Here is a 16,657-nt window from a genome sequence, read left to right on the forward strand (position 1 = left end):
TCATTGCTTCTATCCTCCTAGAGGATAAGTAATTAATTAATTAATAATTAATTATTTAGGAATTATTTTTAGGATGCAATGAATCACTCGCAGAAGGTTTGTCTGGGAACTTTGGTGACTAGGATAAACCACCTACTCATGTTTTAGACAGCTTACATTGTATAAATAAGATACTAGCCTCATGTCTCCCCAAAAACAGCACTATGAGGAAATGGAGGGACCTGGAGGTGTATTTTCTTGTGCCACCTCCAGCCTGGCACCCCTGCTTGGAACTGGAAACCAGAAATGAGGATGCTCACATAAGTGTCAATATTGTGGCTAGAAAGTACATATATAAAATATTTATAGATCCCCTAACTAAATATGGTGCAATGTCATGGGGGCAAGAAGGGAATTACTGCAATACCATATAGACACAAATCTAACATCTGTATTAAGGACAAAGCTTTGAAACATAAACTGATGTAGGAAGAACATCCTGTCCTCTTGACCACAATTTTAGTGCTTCTGTGCTTCCTTAGAAGCAGGCACTAGAGACCAAAGGGCTTGTACACCTCATCATAGGCTGTGACTCTTTCCAGTCCACTCCTGTCCCAGATCAGGACCATGGCACTGTTGGGATAGAAGCAGAACAACATTTAGGCAACACCATTTACCTGATAACAGCTGTTCCTGAGCCACAGTCGAACCTGAACTCCACGTAGCCAGCCACCATGACGATGGAGAGGAAATCCTTGCTGTCTGTGTCATAGCTGTACAAAAGGACACCAGTCTCTGAATCTGGACGAAATGTCAGCTGAAACTCCATGAAGGAAAGGTAATTCTGTGGTTCCAAGGGCCAGGGTGTGCTAGCAAATGATCTTAAGGACTCGTTGAACTGAGGTATGGCCAAGGTGAGTGCTGGAAATCCAGAAATCACAAGCAGGTCACTTGAGGCTCGAATGTAAAGATTTGACTCTTACCAACCAGTGTCTTTTCCTTGTGTTAAGTATTTAAGCTAATGCTTAGCAAAACAATCTGATTTCTTTTTCATCTAAATTAAAAATATTTTTAATCTTACCCAATACTACTTAATCCCTTCCTCTTCCAGGGATCTATTTCATAAAGCATTGTGTACCTTTTCTTTGGTGATTAATAATAGTGCCTTTCAACATAGTAAGAATGCACACAGTGGGAGGAGTTACTTTAAATAAGCAAAGAGGTTTGAGAGCTAATCACAGATCTAATAACAGATTATGCAGGAGCTGGATGTAGCTCCAAAGCAGTAAGGGAAGGGTTTTTTAGTATGTGACTTTAAAAAGATGAAGTAACAAGTATACCCTTCTGTCAGTGTAACAGTATGAGATGTCCTCCGGAGTCTCCAAGTGGAAAACACATTGAACACTAAGTAACTCACACAAAGAAAGAGAGGCATCCCAGCATCCACTCACCTTCCTCGCAATGATGACCTTTAAATCCAAGAGGACAAAGGCAAATATAAGAATCTGCTTTGCTTGCAGTACAGGTCCCACTGTTGATGCAGGCTGCCTCATCACAGATGCCACTGCTACACTCACCTAAACACAGGAATCAGAACATCAATTTATTGGAGAAGTTTGTCAAAGAGGATTTATTTGGCTGTTGATCGTGGCTACTAACCAACACAAATTGCTCTTCTGCCTAGATTCTTTCTCAATTTGTCAAATGGTGCGCAATTAGACAAGGAAACTTGATTATTAGTATTTTTTTAATATCAGACTAGCAAGAAATATAAATAGCAGAAAGTAGCTCTTACAAGCAAACCATGATAGGATAGCTGCAACTTTCAATCATTCCCTGGATTACTTACTGTCTGCTCTTCTTCCTATTTTCTCCTAAGATACAAATTTCTCTGAATTGTTTACAAGCACCATGCCTTGTTTAATTTAAATTATCTTAAGTGCTTCTTTGCTCACTGGGAATTCATGCCATGCTGAGCATGGGAGGTGTTAATCATCATCAACTAATCTTATTAGCCAGAAAGAGGTTGTCAACCCTTTTGTCCACACAAAAAGGGATCCATATCATCAACATATGGTGTTTTTAAGAAGCATCTCTACTATGCTGGCACATCAACTTAAATAACAAAGGGGTTATTTCTTCCTGCTGGATTTTAGCTGAAATTATTGTAGAACAAATAAATTCTCATTCTCAGACTATGCAACTGTCAAATGTACATCTTATTGAAGTTCTTGTCGAATTTATTTTCTTTAGTTTCTGATCAACTGTCTCCTTGTCAATAGTAACAAAGTGATTGCATACATTAAGAAAGACCAAGTAAGACTTTTGTGGTGTACAATGGTAATCACAGCATTTGGAGGGGCTTAGTGTTTTATTGCAAACTAAGAACTACACATTTATTTTGAGGGACTGTGACTGAACTATCACCTCTGAGATGACAAAGATTTCATGAGGCAGCTCTGACCATAAACACTGGGGAACAGTTTTGCAATTTGAGGTGATTAAGAGAAGTCTTGAAAAACTATTGCAAGAATGGGATATGCACTTTCTTGTTTGTTTAAACACAGCACCCTGATTGCAAGGACAGTTTCAAGAGCAGGTCTCTACTTCTTCAGTAAGGCGCTGGTGTTTGTACAGCACCAGCTCTACAGTTTGAATTCCCATCCTGAAGCCAGAAAGAAAACCACAAACCAACATGCAGATATAAATGGCTGATGGGGTGTTCCATCCCAATCACACTGCTCTCCACAGTGGAAAACAAACTTTTCTAACTAACACAGGACAGAAGAAGAAACAACTCACAGGTTGTCTGGTACAATTAATTCCCTGATAGACCAGATTTGTCTCCTATTGCACATCTAAAAATCTCCTACCAAGACCATTTTTTATTGTATGGAGGGAAGGTCTGAGTACAGCAGCCATGACACAGGACTCCAGGCTAACCTGTAGAGAACAGACAAAACACACAAATCCCCCAGAGGGGGAAAAAATGCTCCTTCTCCATGGAAGAGGACAGTTACATCTGCCCCAAGCCCAGCCACAGGATCTGGGGTGCTGGCAGTGCTCATTGAGCTATTTTTTCTCCTTCTGCTCTGCACTGTAATGGCCACAAATGAACCAAGGCAGGACAGGTACCTTGTCCCTCAGATCCCTCATACACTCATGTCACTCAATTATCATGACACTGACAGAATAGCACTAGCTCTGTTTTACAGGCAAGGAAACAGAGCCAAGGTATGTGTAAACAAGGATCTCTATGCATCAACTGTGAAGATACAAACAGAAAACCAAGACAATACTCATCTTTTCTGCATCTGCTCCAGTGTTAATCAATGTTGGCAGTATGTTCAAACAGATCAGAGTTAAACATCTGTTAGTATCTGTTCTTTGAGAAACAGAAAATAAGGAAGACAACAGCAATGGGACCAGTCATGGGATGCCTGGTTTGAGAAACAGCTTGAATTCAAGCAGTCTTGGTATTTAAAGACAGGCTGCTCTCCCAGTATCCCAGTGACTTTTCACAGCTTTTGGGCCAGCATAGGTGAGGTGACTATGCTGAAGAGGCAAACCACAAGTGTGGTGGCTGCATTTGCTTGGCTGCAATGGCAGATGAAGAAGGAGAGAAGCTGCAGCAGGAGTCCTGGATCCTGCTATGCCCACTCCAAACCGCAAGCAGTGCCTCCTCTCTTAGTCCCTCAGCTCATGGTCCAGTGGGACCTCTCCTGTAGCCAGAAGAGAGAGCACAGAGATGGAGAGACCCCTCTCCTTTCCATCCTCAGTTCTGGGATCCATGTAGCACAGCACTCCTGATTTATACACTGTGCCAACAGAAAAAAAAATTCCAAGTGACTGACTGATAAAAGTAATTCCTAAACCTTAGTGGAGTTTACTTGCAATTTTTTCATTTTAAGTTGTACTTACATGACCTATTGTTTGCAAGTCTCTTCTGTACAGTTTCATATAAATGTGTGTAGTCACACAAGGACAGTAAGGCTTTATCAGTCAGCTTCAAGTCACACATGGCAGAGCAGAGCATTTATTTTCATTGATGTTGATTGTTAATGCAGTAGCATGTGGAGCATTCATGGATGGGAATGAAGCTAGCTGCATCCCAAAAGGCAACAGAGATTAAGGCTACAGAAGTCTAGCAGGGCTTTCATCTGTCTAAATTCCATATATTCTCACTCTATTGTGAAATTACACTCCAAAATCTTACTCTTTTCAGCAACTGTTTCTTGGGCCTGTCTGTTCTACCCCTAAACTGCACAGAAGTTTGGTCATGTTATCTAGAGAATACAGAGCAATTGTTAAGAAGTTTCTCATAAATCATTTCCTTCTTGGGATGTCAAATGCACAGAAGAGAAGAAAGATGACTTTGTGGCTGAAGCACACAGGGAGAGTTCAGTGATATGGAATCTATTTCTCACTGTTACCACTTGCCTTCTGGCTTGGGGGTTTACTCTTACACTGTTTAGACTGGGATAACAGCAAGGATTTTGTTACCCTGCCTTTTTTCAAGTGCCCATTAAATGGATGAAATAGACAAATAAATGAGACAGGACTAGTTAATTAGCTTCCCTACTTCTCCATCTTTTACGCTGTGCAGGGAAGGTAAAAGAGAAGGGAAATCAATGTTATAGTAACACTTCATAAAGCTGCTGGAAGTATTTGTTCCAAGCTATTTTTAAATCACACCATGACTTTGGATAGCAAAACAAAGGATAGTATATAGGAAAGTCTATATGCTTCATCAGTGGTTGGGTGTAAGACAGAAAGCCCTCTCTAACATCCACAGGACTGCTATGGGTGTGAGAGATCCATGTATTACTTTGGCCAAGTGCAATGATGTCTTTAGGCAAAACACATTTTATTGGGTCCGTATTGTTTCAAATGCAAGCTCAGCATAGATATTATTGATTTCTGATGACAGGACTGTGTCAGTCAGGGGCATGAAGAGGTGGCCTGAGAGATTCTGGCAGAAGTACCGGCTCAATTCTAATATCTGCAACACAGATCTTACTGTTTGCCCATGGAAATGGGCTTACTATTTATTGTGCACAGTAAGTGTGTCTACAAAGGGCTTCCCTGTGCAGTGTGATGAACTGTCCTACTCCAGACCCAGCAAGAGCAATGTGCAAAGGAACAGAGGAAAACCAGGCCAAAAACAGAGACTGCCCCTTCCACCTCCCAAACCTGGCCCTTCGCTCCATTTGTTCCAACAAAATAAAAAGCAGCCTTGGGTTAGTCACTGATTGAAGACCCCACGCCATTGCACTCACCCACGTCAGCACCACTGAGAGCTTTCCCTAATGGCCAGGGTCTCATATCGATTGTCTTTCCATTGATGCTGAGGGCCTGGACACAGCCCTGGAACCCGCGGTTGGTGCCGGCAGCCCGGACCAGCCAGTACACGCTGGGAGCGCCACCGACGTAGAACGGGGTCTGGAACGTGATTTTGCTGTACTGGCCCTGGGGGGAGAGCAGAGCACAGCACGCTGTGTAACAGATATAACACAGGAGAAATCATTAAGCCACAGTGGTTTGCAATCAATTTTTTTCCTCCACGAAGAACTCTGCCAGGGAATATGTAGGTTGTTCATCGGTAATTCCTTCCCATTAGTCAGTCCCCAAATCAGTCCACCATTTGAAATCGACCTTTTTCACCTGCATCCCATCATGATAACATGAACTACTGAAAGCACAATAAAAAAAGACTAAAAATCACTGTTTTGAAGAGAAAGCATGGTCTGTCTTTTGATGCAATTTCTTGCTTTCCTTTTGCCAAAAATTGTTTGTCTTCTATACTCTAATCCCTGGGGGACAGACCAATGAGATACTGTCTTTTGGACAGAACCCAGCAAGTGTTCAGTATTGATTAATAATGAAACTACAAAAAAGAGGCAAAAAACAAAGAAAAGGCAAAAGCCAATAAAATCACAACTTCAGTAGGATTCTGTTCATTTTGCCATTGCTAAATGTACAGCCCATCTCTTCAACAAATCTATAGAAACTTACATAAGTTTACTACAAGTAACCTACAAGCTTACTAAAATTGCTACAATGCAGAAGCAAGAACAAAAACCATCAAAAACCAACAGAACCTTGTTTGGATTACTGACCCAAACTCCATGCTACTGTGGCCAACTGAGTCAAAATTCCTTTCACAAACTGATCAAAATACAACTCTTGTCTCCCACTCAACAGTTCTTTCAAAACCCCACAGATCTTTAGAAGAAACATTCTTCAGAAGAAAACATTCAAAATTCTCAGCTATTCAGGGCCAGTTTTTACCAACCTGTGCTATTGACAGCACTGACTTTTAGCCTAAAATCTTTCAGGATTTTTCATCCCTGCCCTGCCCACATAGTGTTTATAACAATAAATCCTATTCTATCACCATCGTCTGTATTTCACCATGCTAAATAAGCTGAGGTTATTGAATCTGCAGGTGTCCACTTGCACAGTACACTGCAGAAACTGTACATATCTCTCCTGATTCACATCTGCCCCTTGCATGGCCTCATAGCAATGGTAACAGCAACACATGACACACTGAAATTCTTTCCTCTGTCATTTCCAGCTGATGAGAACTCAATGCACTGCAATTTTTTTCCTTCAGTGCCTGCACATTAAAGTGGAAAGTAGTAAGAAGCTGCTTTCTTTCAGGGCTAGGGAAAGCATGTTAATAGTAGCTGTCAAAGGAAAGACATCTGAAACAATTTTAAATTGCCATTTCTTCCAGTGCCTTAATTTTGTTTTCTGGCCCAGCATCAGATGAGTAAGTCAAAGCATCTTCCTGTATTACATTTTATCTTGTCAGCCTTATATGAACTTGGTAGTGTTAACATAAGTCAGGGCAGAATGTCTATCTCCATTACTCTGCTTAAATCTTTGTCCAGAATATGCATTTAATTACATGTATTTACATGTAATTACATCTCTGTACACAAATCTCGTGTGGGAATATGCATATTACACATAAATATATACTCATATACACATATGCATCTAATTTTTTATATCTGAGGAAGCAGAGCAGCTCTCTAAGGCTTGAAAAAGAAAGCAATCAGGGACAGCAGCTGTACAATTTAGTAAACTTCTAACAGCCTGTATTTGAGACTGGCATACGGTAGTGAAAGGGTGGCAGAGCAAACACGGAGCACAAGAAGGAAACTGTCATGGGATTCAGCTCTGAGATATTTATCTCTGTGATTTCAAGATTACGTATTTGAAAGAGTAATCTGTATTCTGATCATAGTTCACTAAATGTCCTAACACCAACAAATAAAATTGCACCTTTTAAATCCAATCAGGCTTCTGGTAGCAAGAAAAGAAACATCATCACAACCTTTAGAGACCCTAAGATCGAGCCACAGAGGCAGGATTACCAACCTGAGATTTTCCTGTCACTGGAGCGTTGTTGTCCATTCTGAGCCAGCCATTCACCCCATCTCTGAACAATGTGACAGTGTGCCAGTTCCCCAGCTTGATTTTGTTTTCACTTGTTATGACTCCAACTCCAGTGCCACAGTTGAACCTGGGAGCATGAGACAGAGAGGGCAAAGTGATAATCTTCTATTAACCAAATAACCAAAAGTTGTTTTTTTACTCCAAATATTCTTTCTGCACTCAGGGACCTCTCTGTTCCACACTACATAATACCACCACAAAAAAAAAAAAAAAAAAAAAAAAAAAAAAAAAAAAAAAAAAAAAAAAAAAAAAAATCAGATATCAAGTCTACATAAGATCTGTTCCAAGTTTCAAACTGTCTTTCTAACGTGGAGAAGATTTTGCATTCTCTGTCCATACAAGTGCATTGCTAAGCTTGCCAACAGCTGAAACTGTTTCAAGATGGAGAGTATTACAATCTGAGTTCCTGCTATCACAGTAATTTCTCCTGGGAATTTTTCTAGCTCCCTGGTGAAAGGCAGTGCTACATTAATAACTCCACTAGCCTATTTGAAACTCAGCACTGATTGACAGGAAGACCTCCAGGAGAGCTGAATGTGAACAAAATGTCCCATTTTCCCTGACTGTCATGAAGTGTAGGTGAACAGAAACACAACTAAGGCACATCACCCACTTTGTTATTCCCCACTTTCAAAGCACTCACCCTCCCAAGTAAGGAGATCCTGGAAATACTCTTTCACTTGCTACAGTATCTATCAGACTGCAAGAAACACTCTTCATCTCCATTTAAAAACCCAAACAAGGTATCATCTAAACAAGGTATCATCTAAAGACTGTATGTAAATTGAAGTTCCTGGCCCCTTGCTGGCATTACATTGTTTTGTTTTGCTACATTATCTGCAAGTCTTTTTCTGTGAAGCAAAAGCTCTGACTCAATATACCATCAATATACCGTCAGCTCAGCAAATACAGTGGCTCACTGGCATTTCTGGTAACATAGCTAAGAGCCCCAGACAAGTGCCTTAAAGAAAATTGATCATTTTGCCTTTAAACTGAGACCTGAATAAAAGAGCTCAACAGGGCACATGTTCACATGCTAAAGAAGGATGAGAGAAAAAGGAATTGTAGAACACTTAAATGAAATTATACTGTCCATTTGGTGCACTGTATGGGGCAGAAGTCAAAGACACTGGAGATATTCATCACATATAGCAGTCCCAGGAGTCAGCAATAGCCCCTTCTCTTTACATCAGATTTAGGATGGAGGTTTTACCGGAACTGGAGGCTACGTCGGATAATTGCCAGTGACATAAAATCACCACGACCATGTTCATTTTCTCCACAGTACAGCAGCAAACCATCTTCAGATTCAGCCTGCAATCAGGGTGTCAACATGAAAAAATCAAAGCTTTGCAATTACAGATAAAAGCAAGCAGCAGTGGGGGACTTTTCTCCAGAAAAGGGTAATCATTTTTCAGAATGAGTTTTTAACCTGCAGAATCAGAAATTGTTCGATCAGTTTTGAATCCTACATTTAAAAAACCTAGCAAATCACTACCTTAATGGTTAAACAATTTAAGACCATCTCTTAAAGTGTGATACTATCAGACCTGAAAATAAGCCTGGAAATATTAAAGACTGTCAGACATATCCCACATGAGACTCCTGAGAAAAAGTCTAGCAAGAATGTCCTAGTAAGCCTGGTAAGTGTAGACACATCAGACTCACTGTGCATGAATACATACACCCAACTTCACATGTTCCATAAAACTGACACTCCTCAAGCCAAACAACATGTGCTGGCAGCATTTCTTTATATGCTCGTAGCAGCTGACACAGTGGCTTTTTGCAGCCATCCTGCATTTTAAAATGACAACTTGCCAGAGGGGTGTAAGATCACCACTGAGGAAACTGATTGCTGCTGCTTTAGTAACAGTCTCCTTCCCAGATTGGTGAGTCTACCTTATATGGGGGTGGGGATGCATCCAAGAGCTTGGCCACCCTCTCTAGGGGCAGCTCTGCATGTTCTGTCCATAATAAACAGACAGCACTAACACAAACCAGCATGGGATGTACCCCCACTGTATTTTAAGTAGTATGGTATCCTGAATGTATTAGTAGCCCATGTCCCAAACTTCACAGGGAGAAAATAATGTTCACTGAAATCCTGTAGGGTCGGAGAGGAATGCTACATATACGGCAGTGTTTTGCTAAGAATGACAGGATCATAATCTCTTGTCCACAAAAATACTGCATACCATGTTCAAACTAATTCATAAAAATTCTGTGTGGTCTTCAGCCTGTAGCACGTCCACGTGACTATGACCTTGCCAATGTACATTGCTGCTAGTCCACAGTTACTAGTCCCTTGGGTTCTCTCATGTAGTGCCTACCAACAATGGAAGAAAACCCTTCAGCGGCTTACGAACTTCATTTACATTCACTGAGGGTTAAGCCAGATCTTTGCAGATGAAGGTTATGCACAGGCTCACTACAATTACACTGAAGCTATACTGAGCTGAGTTTACTGTTCTATTGTCCACTGCATCAGAGTAAGTAAACAAAACTTAAAGCGCCAATGTGAGAATTGCTTAAACTTACCCTGAATTCAAGAGTAATTTGAAATGTCTGATAGGACTTTTTCAGTGGTTCAAAAGTGATATATGAGTAGCCAGAGAACTGAGGATACTGGATACTAATGTCTGAAAAGCAAAGAGGGAAGCACGTTATTTAGTTTTAGTTTTCTTCCATATAAAAATCAATATACACATTTAGTACTAGATAACATCAAGTGGCAATGAAAGGCAGAGTTCCTCCAGAGATAACCATTTGTCAACAGCAGTCAACAATCAGTTAACCTATTGCCTTTAACTCCCACGACTTTTTACAGCTAATTCCTTTATTCTCAAGGACCTGGTGAACTTGGAAAGAAGCAGGATACTGAGGGCCAAATAATGCTCAATAGTTTAATCTGAGCGTTCAAAGAAAATTTCTCCAGGTTTTCATCCTTGTTATAGAAGACAGAACCCATCAACTTTATATTTATCTTCTTTTAAGAATTCATTTAAGAAAAAGAGGACAAAGTAATTTTCTGTTCTGCAGGATTACAAAAACACACGTGGGAAACATGGCCAGACTCTAGGCAGCCTTAGTCACTGCTGCTTTGTAGTTCTGCAGCCAGCATCTGGAGAATCACTGGATGCCTCCTAACAGCCCAGCAGCTTCCAACACTTCTCTCAAGTCAGCTCAGGGCAGAAGCTGAAAGGAGAGATGGGGAGAAGAGAGACCCTGTAGGCATCTTTCCATCCCTGGCTGTAACAATGGCTCTTCTTATTCCTCTTGTCAAATGGCATTATCAGCCCTCACGCTTTGCTGTCTTGTGTTACTCCCTGACTCTGAAAGAAAATGAAAATCAGAGACATCTTACTGCTTACTAGCCACTGCCAGCTGTAAAATTACCTTTGCAGCTTTATTTTCCTAAGAAGTAGTGAGGACAGACACAGTTTCAGGCCTGAGTTTTTATATTTACAGTGAATTTAACTCTAACAAGGATGGAAGGATGAGGAGTCCCATTTAAATACTGAGTGTGCTTTTCTCACTCAGTTTTTAAATCTAGGTAGAGTTCTCCCAGCGTTTTGGCTTGCAAGGCGTACATTTTAGGACTGGTGCTACAAATCTGAATGCAACCTCAGAGAACAATTATCTCATGTTCTGACCACAAGCAGAACTGACTGGACCAGACCGCCATGCAGCTCTTGAGTATGAAGAAATGTCTGTTTCCATTCAGATTAACATATTATTTAACAATATTGGCTGCTGAAGACAAACTCGGTACAAAGGAGTATTGGCACATGATTCTTACTCTGGAATAACACGCTCCCCTGTGAAAAATGGAGGGTTAAGACTCATGCTAACAGACCACTTTACAAGCTGTATATGGCCTTGTCAGTTCAAATAACTCCCCAACTCTTCATACTTGATCAAGGCCTAAAATCACATCTGCAGCTGTTCCATGTCGCTGAGTCACAACAGATTGTTTTCAGAAGGAGCTCTTTTTGTTCCAGTACAAAGAAGATAAATCACCCTCAGTGTCTGTATCCCTGAAGCATGACACTGTGCAACATGAAGATCTAATACAACCCTGCAGAAAAAACATGGGTCCCTGATGGGGTCTTGGCACATCAGATCAGCATGCAGAGGGATGGACAATTCTCTCTTAGCTGGAGGAACAGCACCACCACAACCAAGGGGACATTTGCTTTTCGTGTGCCCTGAAATTCATCTGACCCCATTCATCTGACCCCTCAGTCACTAAACCAGAAGAAAAATTACTTCGGAGGAAAAAAGTGACCTGCTTATGGCCTAGTGAGGGAGCTGGACTGGCTCACCAGGTGATCTGTTCAGTGAAAGGGTGAGTTTAGGTCTCTAGAAGGAAAGAATAGGAAGACAAGGGAAGAAGAAGCAGGACAGCCTTCTTCAGCTCAGCAAGTTCTTGCCATAGCTCAGCTGCCCAGAAAAGAGGCAATAGGATGGGTGGCAAGTCCTGATTGAGTCAAACACATTTCCTCACATTGACTCAGTCTTCAGGACATGCTTTTTGAATTGGGGATGAGATTTTGCTCCTCCCTTGTCCCAGTTTGCCTGACCTGAGTGCTGCACTGCAGACCTGCAGACCATAGGGAAAGTCTCTTCTGGAGATATTTTACAATGGGAGTGTTCTCACATCCCTGCTGTGGGACCAGCATCATCTGGACCACACAGAAAATAAGGGTGGTTCAGGGCTTAGCTGCTGCCAAAAGGCAAATGTCAAAGAGGGGCTGAATGTCTTCAGCTTCCAGCTGAGGGTGCCATGACTGAATCCTGCCACACCAGGGTGATCAACAACATACCTGCTCCATCATCCCCTGACTCTGAGGTGGGGGAAGAAGAATTAACTTCCCCTGTGCATCCTCACACAGGTTCTGCAATTCAGCTGTACTAAGGAATAACTTTTTCCCATCTCACTGAAGAAAAAAAGCAAAGGTGGTGATGCCTGAACTGCGATTTGCAGGGATTCACAAAGCCCAGCTGGCTATTCCCAAAGCACACATTGGCGGGTCTTCTGCAAAGCTACTCCTCGACTCAGACAAAGAGCAGCCAGCAGCAGCAGGGGGCACACAGAAACCCACCTTCCTCACAGGTCTCCCCTCCTTTTCCCAGGTTGCAGTGGCAGCGGGAGCCGCCCCGGTCGTAGTCGTTGATGCAGAAGCTGTCGGCAGAGCACACAGCCTCGTCGCACGACAGGTCCAAGAGGCGTGCGGCAGGGGACACGCTGCCCCTCCTCGCTGCCCACACGGTGCTCCCCCTCACTGTGGTTGAAGGTTGTGTGATGGAAGTAGTGGGTTCAGAAGTGGTTGTAAGGACCCGTGACAGGAGCCTGGAACTGGACCCTGGTGTGACTTTAGTTTCGACCAGAAATTTTCTGTTGCCTCCTTTAATAGCAGGAAGTGGTCTGAGCTGAAAGGAAGTAAAGGAACACCAATTCAGTAAAACTAAAATGCTATGGACAAGTTAAACTAATACCTTTCAAGATACAGATCTGAGGCAAAGAAATCATCCTCAGTGAAGAAAAAGAATTCAAAGAATGAAAAAGAATGTGAAGTGACCGTATCACTATATCTTAAGCATTTAACATCAGATATTAAACTTCCTGACAGGACTGGACACTTTACAATATCCAGACTATAAAGAAAATGGAAGTGGCAAAGAGAAATCTTAACATTTACCTCTTCTATATAGATGTCATAGTCTGAATCATCAATATCAAATCCATCACCATCACCAGTCACTGTGTCTGTGATGTACCGATGCCCATAGCTTCCACTTCCTAATTCCTCAGAGCCTGAAAAGACATAAATAGTGTTTTCAGTTCACATAGCCTTTTTTCTTTGCACACAGCAACTCAGATTTTACCACCTCCCTGATTCACAACACTTAAATCTGAAGTGATGCTTATGCTCATCCTGTACAGACAACACAACTGTCAATCTGGAGAGAGTAGATGCTGTCCACATGATATACACACAACTTAAAACACAGTGAAGACCTTCATTTAGTCACCTACCAGGTGATTAAACAAATAAAGGAGGCAAAGTTCAGTTCTCTCTCTGCAAACTGACTTGTATTCATAATTTTTCCAGGACAGACATTTCAGACTTTTTTGGCATGGACAAAATTTTAATGACTGAATTGTTTTTAAGTCAAACTTTTCCCTTTTGGAAATAAAATCTTGTATCTCCCTTACTGGAACAGCAAAAAAGATGTGCACAGGTAAGATACGCTCTGTTTACGACTTAATCTACTTCCATTGACTCCAAAACTCCTGCAGTTAGTGTCCAATGTGTATTCCTAGACTATTTTTGAAAATACATTTTAGCAGCTGAAAGAAGAAACATGCACAAACATCTTCACCCAGAGGATGGCTGGGCACTGGAACAGGCTCCCCAGGGAAGTGGCCACAGTACCAGCCTAACAGAGTTCAAGAAGCACTTGCACAATTCTCTCAGGCACATGGTGGGATTATTGGGTCTGCCCTATATAGGCCCAGGACTTGGAGTCAATGACTCTTGTTAGTCCTTTCCAATTCAGGATATTCCATGATTCTATGATCTTGTGTTTTTCATGTACATAATCTACTCCTGCCACTTCCCGGAGTGCTGAACTGTGCTTTGGAGGACTCTGGGTTGGGAATGGATGGTTTAAACAGTAATGGGATCCTCATTTCTATTTCATAGGAAGTATCTGTACTTTCCTGCACTTTACATAGCAAATTCTGCCTAAACAATGTTTTTTGCTTTTTAGCTATTAAAGTTCACCAGGTCATGAAGAAACATAGTAAAAGCAACCAAATTATTAAAGTTACTTGTCATTTCAGCAAGGTTGAGAACAGATACCATTAAACCATTAAAACAACAGATTCATATATGCCTTTTCCATACAGTATTTTGCCATCACTTAAAAACAGCATAAGCAACCTTAAGTTTACAAAGTCTCTCTACTGAGCTGAAGTGTACCTACCTCAATTTTTTTTTTGTACTGTCTTCTCCTTTGCTGTGATTGCAACCCAGAAGTCCTGGCAGGCAGTCATGAAATCTAACATATGTGCACCAGAGATGAATTGTGCCCTGGCTGACTAACTGGCCACACTCCATATACTCTGCAGGGGTTACTTATCAATGGGCTTTTCACATCACATCAGCATACAGAAAAATTAGAAGCAAATGAATAGCGGTAATGAGGAATACACACTTGCAACCAAGAAAGCATACTGGACAGGGAGAGAATGTGTGTATTTCCACTCTAAAATGCATACCTAGTCATCCTGTAAATAATACAGTTTATCTGCACATTAAACAGAATTATTCAGCACTAAGTTCTACCAAATTAGCTAAGCAGAGAACTCTGCTCTATGACTGGTAACAAGATTTGAGGCAAATACGACAAACTACATCCAGCTTATTTCTGCTACTGACTATGAATGCACAGGCAAATTACTGTTAGAGAATCAGACTGCACATTTATGAACTGGTCTCAGTTCTGCAACCACTGGAATGAATTTCACCATGCTGAAAACAATAGGTACTATCAAAATGTAAATAAAACCTCTTAGTCTTAGTATTCACTTTTATAGTCCTTCAGGTTAATCATCATCTGGAATAATTTTACTCCAGGTAGGACGCTGGGGAGACTAAAGAAGAGTAGAGTAGAGCAGAGTACAGTAGAGCAGAGCAGAGCTGAGTAGAAAATTATTCTGCTAGAAGGAACCTACAATGATCATCTAGTCAAGCTGTATCTTCCACCCATCACTACATCAGAATCCTCTTATTTGGTAACAGAGATTCTGTAAGACATGCATTTCTACAAAAGAGTTTCAGTGAGTAAAACCACGAATATATGCATTACAAATATGATTTGCAGTTGGATTGATTTTGCATGGCCTGGTTTTGGTAGAGGGGACCTGCAGGGGTGGCTTCTGTGAGAAGCTGCCAGAAGCTTCTACTGTGCTGGCAGAGCCAATCCCTGGTGGCTCCAAAGATGGATATGCCACTGGCCAAGGCTGGGCCAATTAGAAATGGTGGTAACGCCTCCATGATAACATATTTAAGAAGAAATTAAAACAAGGTTTGTGACACATTTTTAATTCCAGACAGAGAAGAGTAGGAGACGGGAATATGTGAAGAGAACAACATGCAGACACCAAGGTCAGTGAAGGAGGAGGGGCAGGAGGTGCTCCAGGTGCCAGAGCCAAGATTCCCCTGCAGCCCCTGGTGCAGCCCATGGTGAGGAGCTGTGCCCCTGCAGCACAGGGAGGTCCATATGGATGCAAAGATCCACTTGCAGCCCCTGGATGAGCCCCACACCAGAGCAGGTGGGTGCCTGAGAGGAGCCTGTGAGCCTGTGGGACACCTGTGGGAAGAGGGCCCTGCTCCCAGGCTGGAGCAGCCTGTCCTTGAAGGACTGCACCCATGGAAGAGTGACCCACTCTGCAGAGTTTGAGGGGTGCTGTTGCCATGGGATGGACTCACACTGCAGCAATTTGCAGGGAGCTGTTGCCCCTGAGCTGGAGCCATGCTGGAGAAGTCCATGGAGAACTGTCTCCCATGGGAGGGACTCCGTGGTGCAGCGGGGCACTGACTCCTCTCCTTCAGCAGCGAGAGAAGCCCCGGGTGATGAACTGACCACAACCCCCATTCCCTGTCTCCTTGCTCTGCTGGGGTAGGAGATAGAGCTCGGAAAGAAGGAGGGGTGGGGGAAAGTATTTTTAAGGGTTTATTTGACTTCTCATTATCCTGCTCTGATTTTGTTCATAGAAAATTCACTTCATATCTCTAAGTTGAGCCTGTTTTGCTTCTGATGGTATTTGGTGAGTGATCTCTCCTGGTCCTTATCTCAACCCATGAACCCTCCATTAAATTTTCTCTCCTCTGTCCAGCTGTGGAGAGGAGAGAGAGTGGCTTGGGTGGGGGGGCTGGCATCTGGGCAAGGTTAACCCAGTGTTTTTATTGGAGAATGAAGACAGTCATGAGGATTTTGAGATAAGGATACTAACTGGGAGAAGTAACAAGCAAAAATAGTACTGAGAATCTTAAGTGTTTATAGAGTTGAATGATCATGGGGAATTTTTGTTGTAATTGTGGTGAAGGAGCAAGGGGTGGATTTTTGTGTAAACTGTTCATTTTTTGTTCTGTGTTGTGATGATTTTATTTTAGTTTTAGTGTTGAGTTGTTTT

General features: G+C 41.9%; 1 protein-coding gene across 3 annotated transcripts in view; it reads right to left on the minus strand.

Annotated features, from left to right (window-relative positions):
* Positions 1-16,657, minus strand: part of EGFLAM (EGF like, fibronectin type III and laminin G domains) — a gene marked incomplete at its 5' end in the record, with an annotated part of 73,616 nt that overhangs the window by 18,792 nt on the left and 38,167 nt on the right. For all 3 annotated transcript variants that reach the window (XM_083884175.1, XM_083884174.1, XM_083884176.1), the window contains 8 exons: positions 657-900; positions 1,431-1,556; positions 5,259-5,448; positions 7,372-7,516; positions 8,663-8,763; positions 9,991-10,091; positions 12,558-12,885; positions 13,155-13,270. In XM_083884175.1, coding sequence (XP_083740301.1) covers positions 657-900; positions 1,431-1,556; positions 5,259-5,448; positions 7,372-7,516; positions 8,663-8,763; positions 9,991-10,091; positions 12,558-12,885; positions 13,155-13,270 — 1,351 coding nt within the window. The remainder of the gene's footprint in view (positions 1-656; positions 901-1,430; positions 1,557-5,258; positions 5,449-7,371; positions 7,517-8,662; positions 8,764-9,990; positions 10,092-12,557; positions 12,886-13,154; positions 13,271-16,657) is intronic.

The sequence above is a fragment of the Zosterops lateralis genome (assembly GCF_965231275.1).
Source record: "Zosterops lateralis genome assembly, chromosome: Z".
Taxonomy (NCBI): domain Eukaryota; kingdom Metazoa; phylum Chordata; class Aves; order Passeriformes; family Zosteropidae; genus Zosterops; species Zosterops lateralis.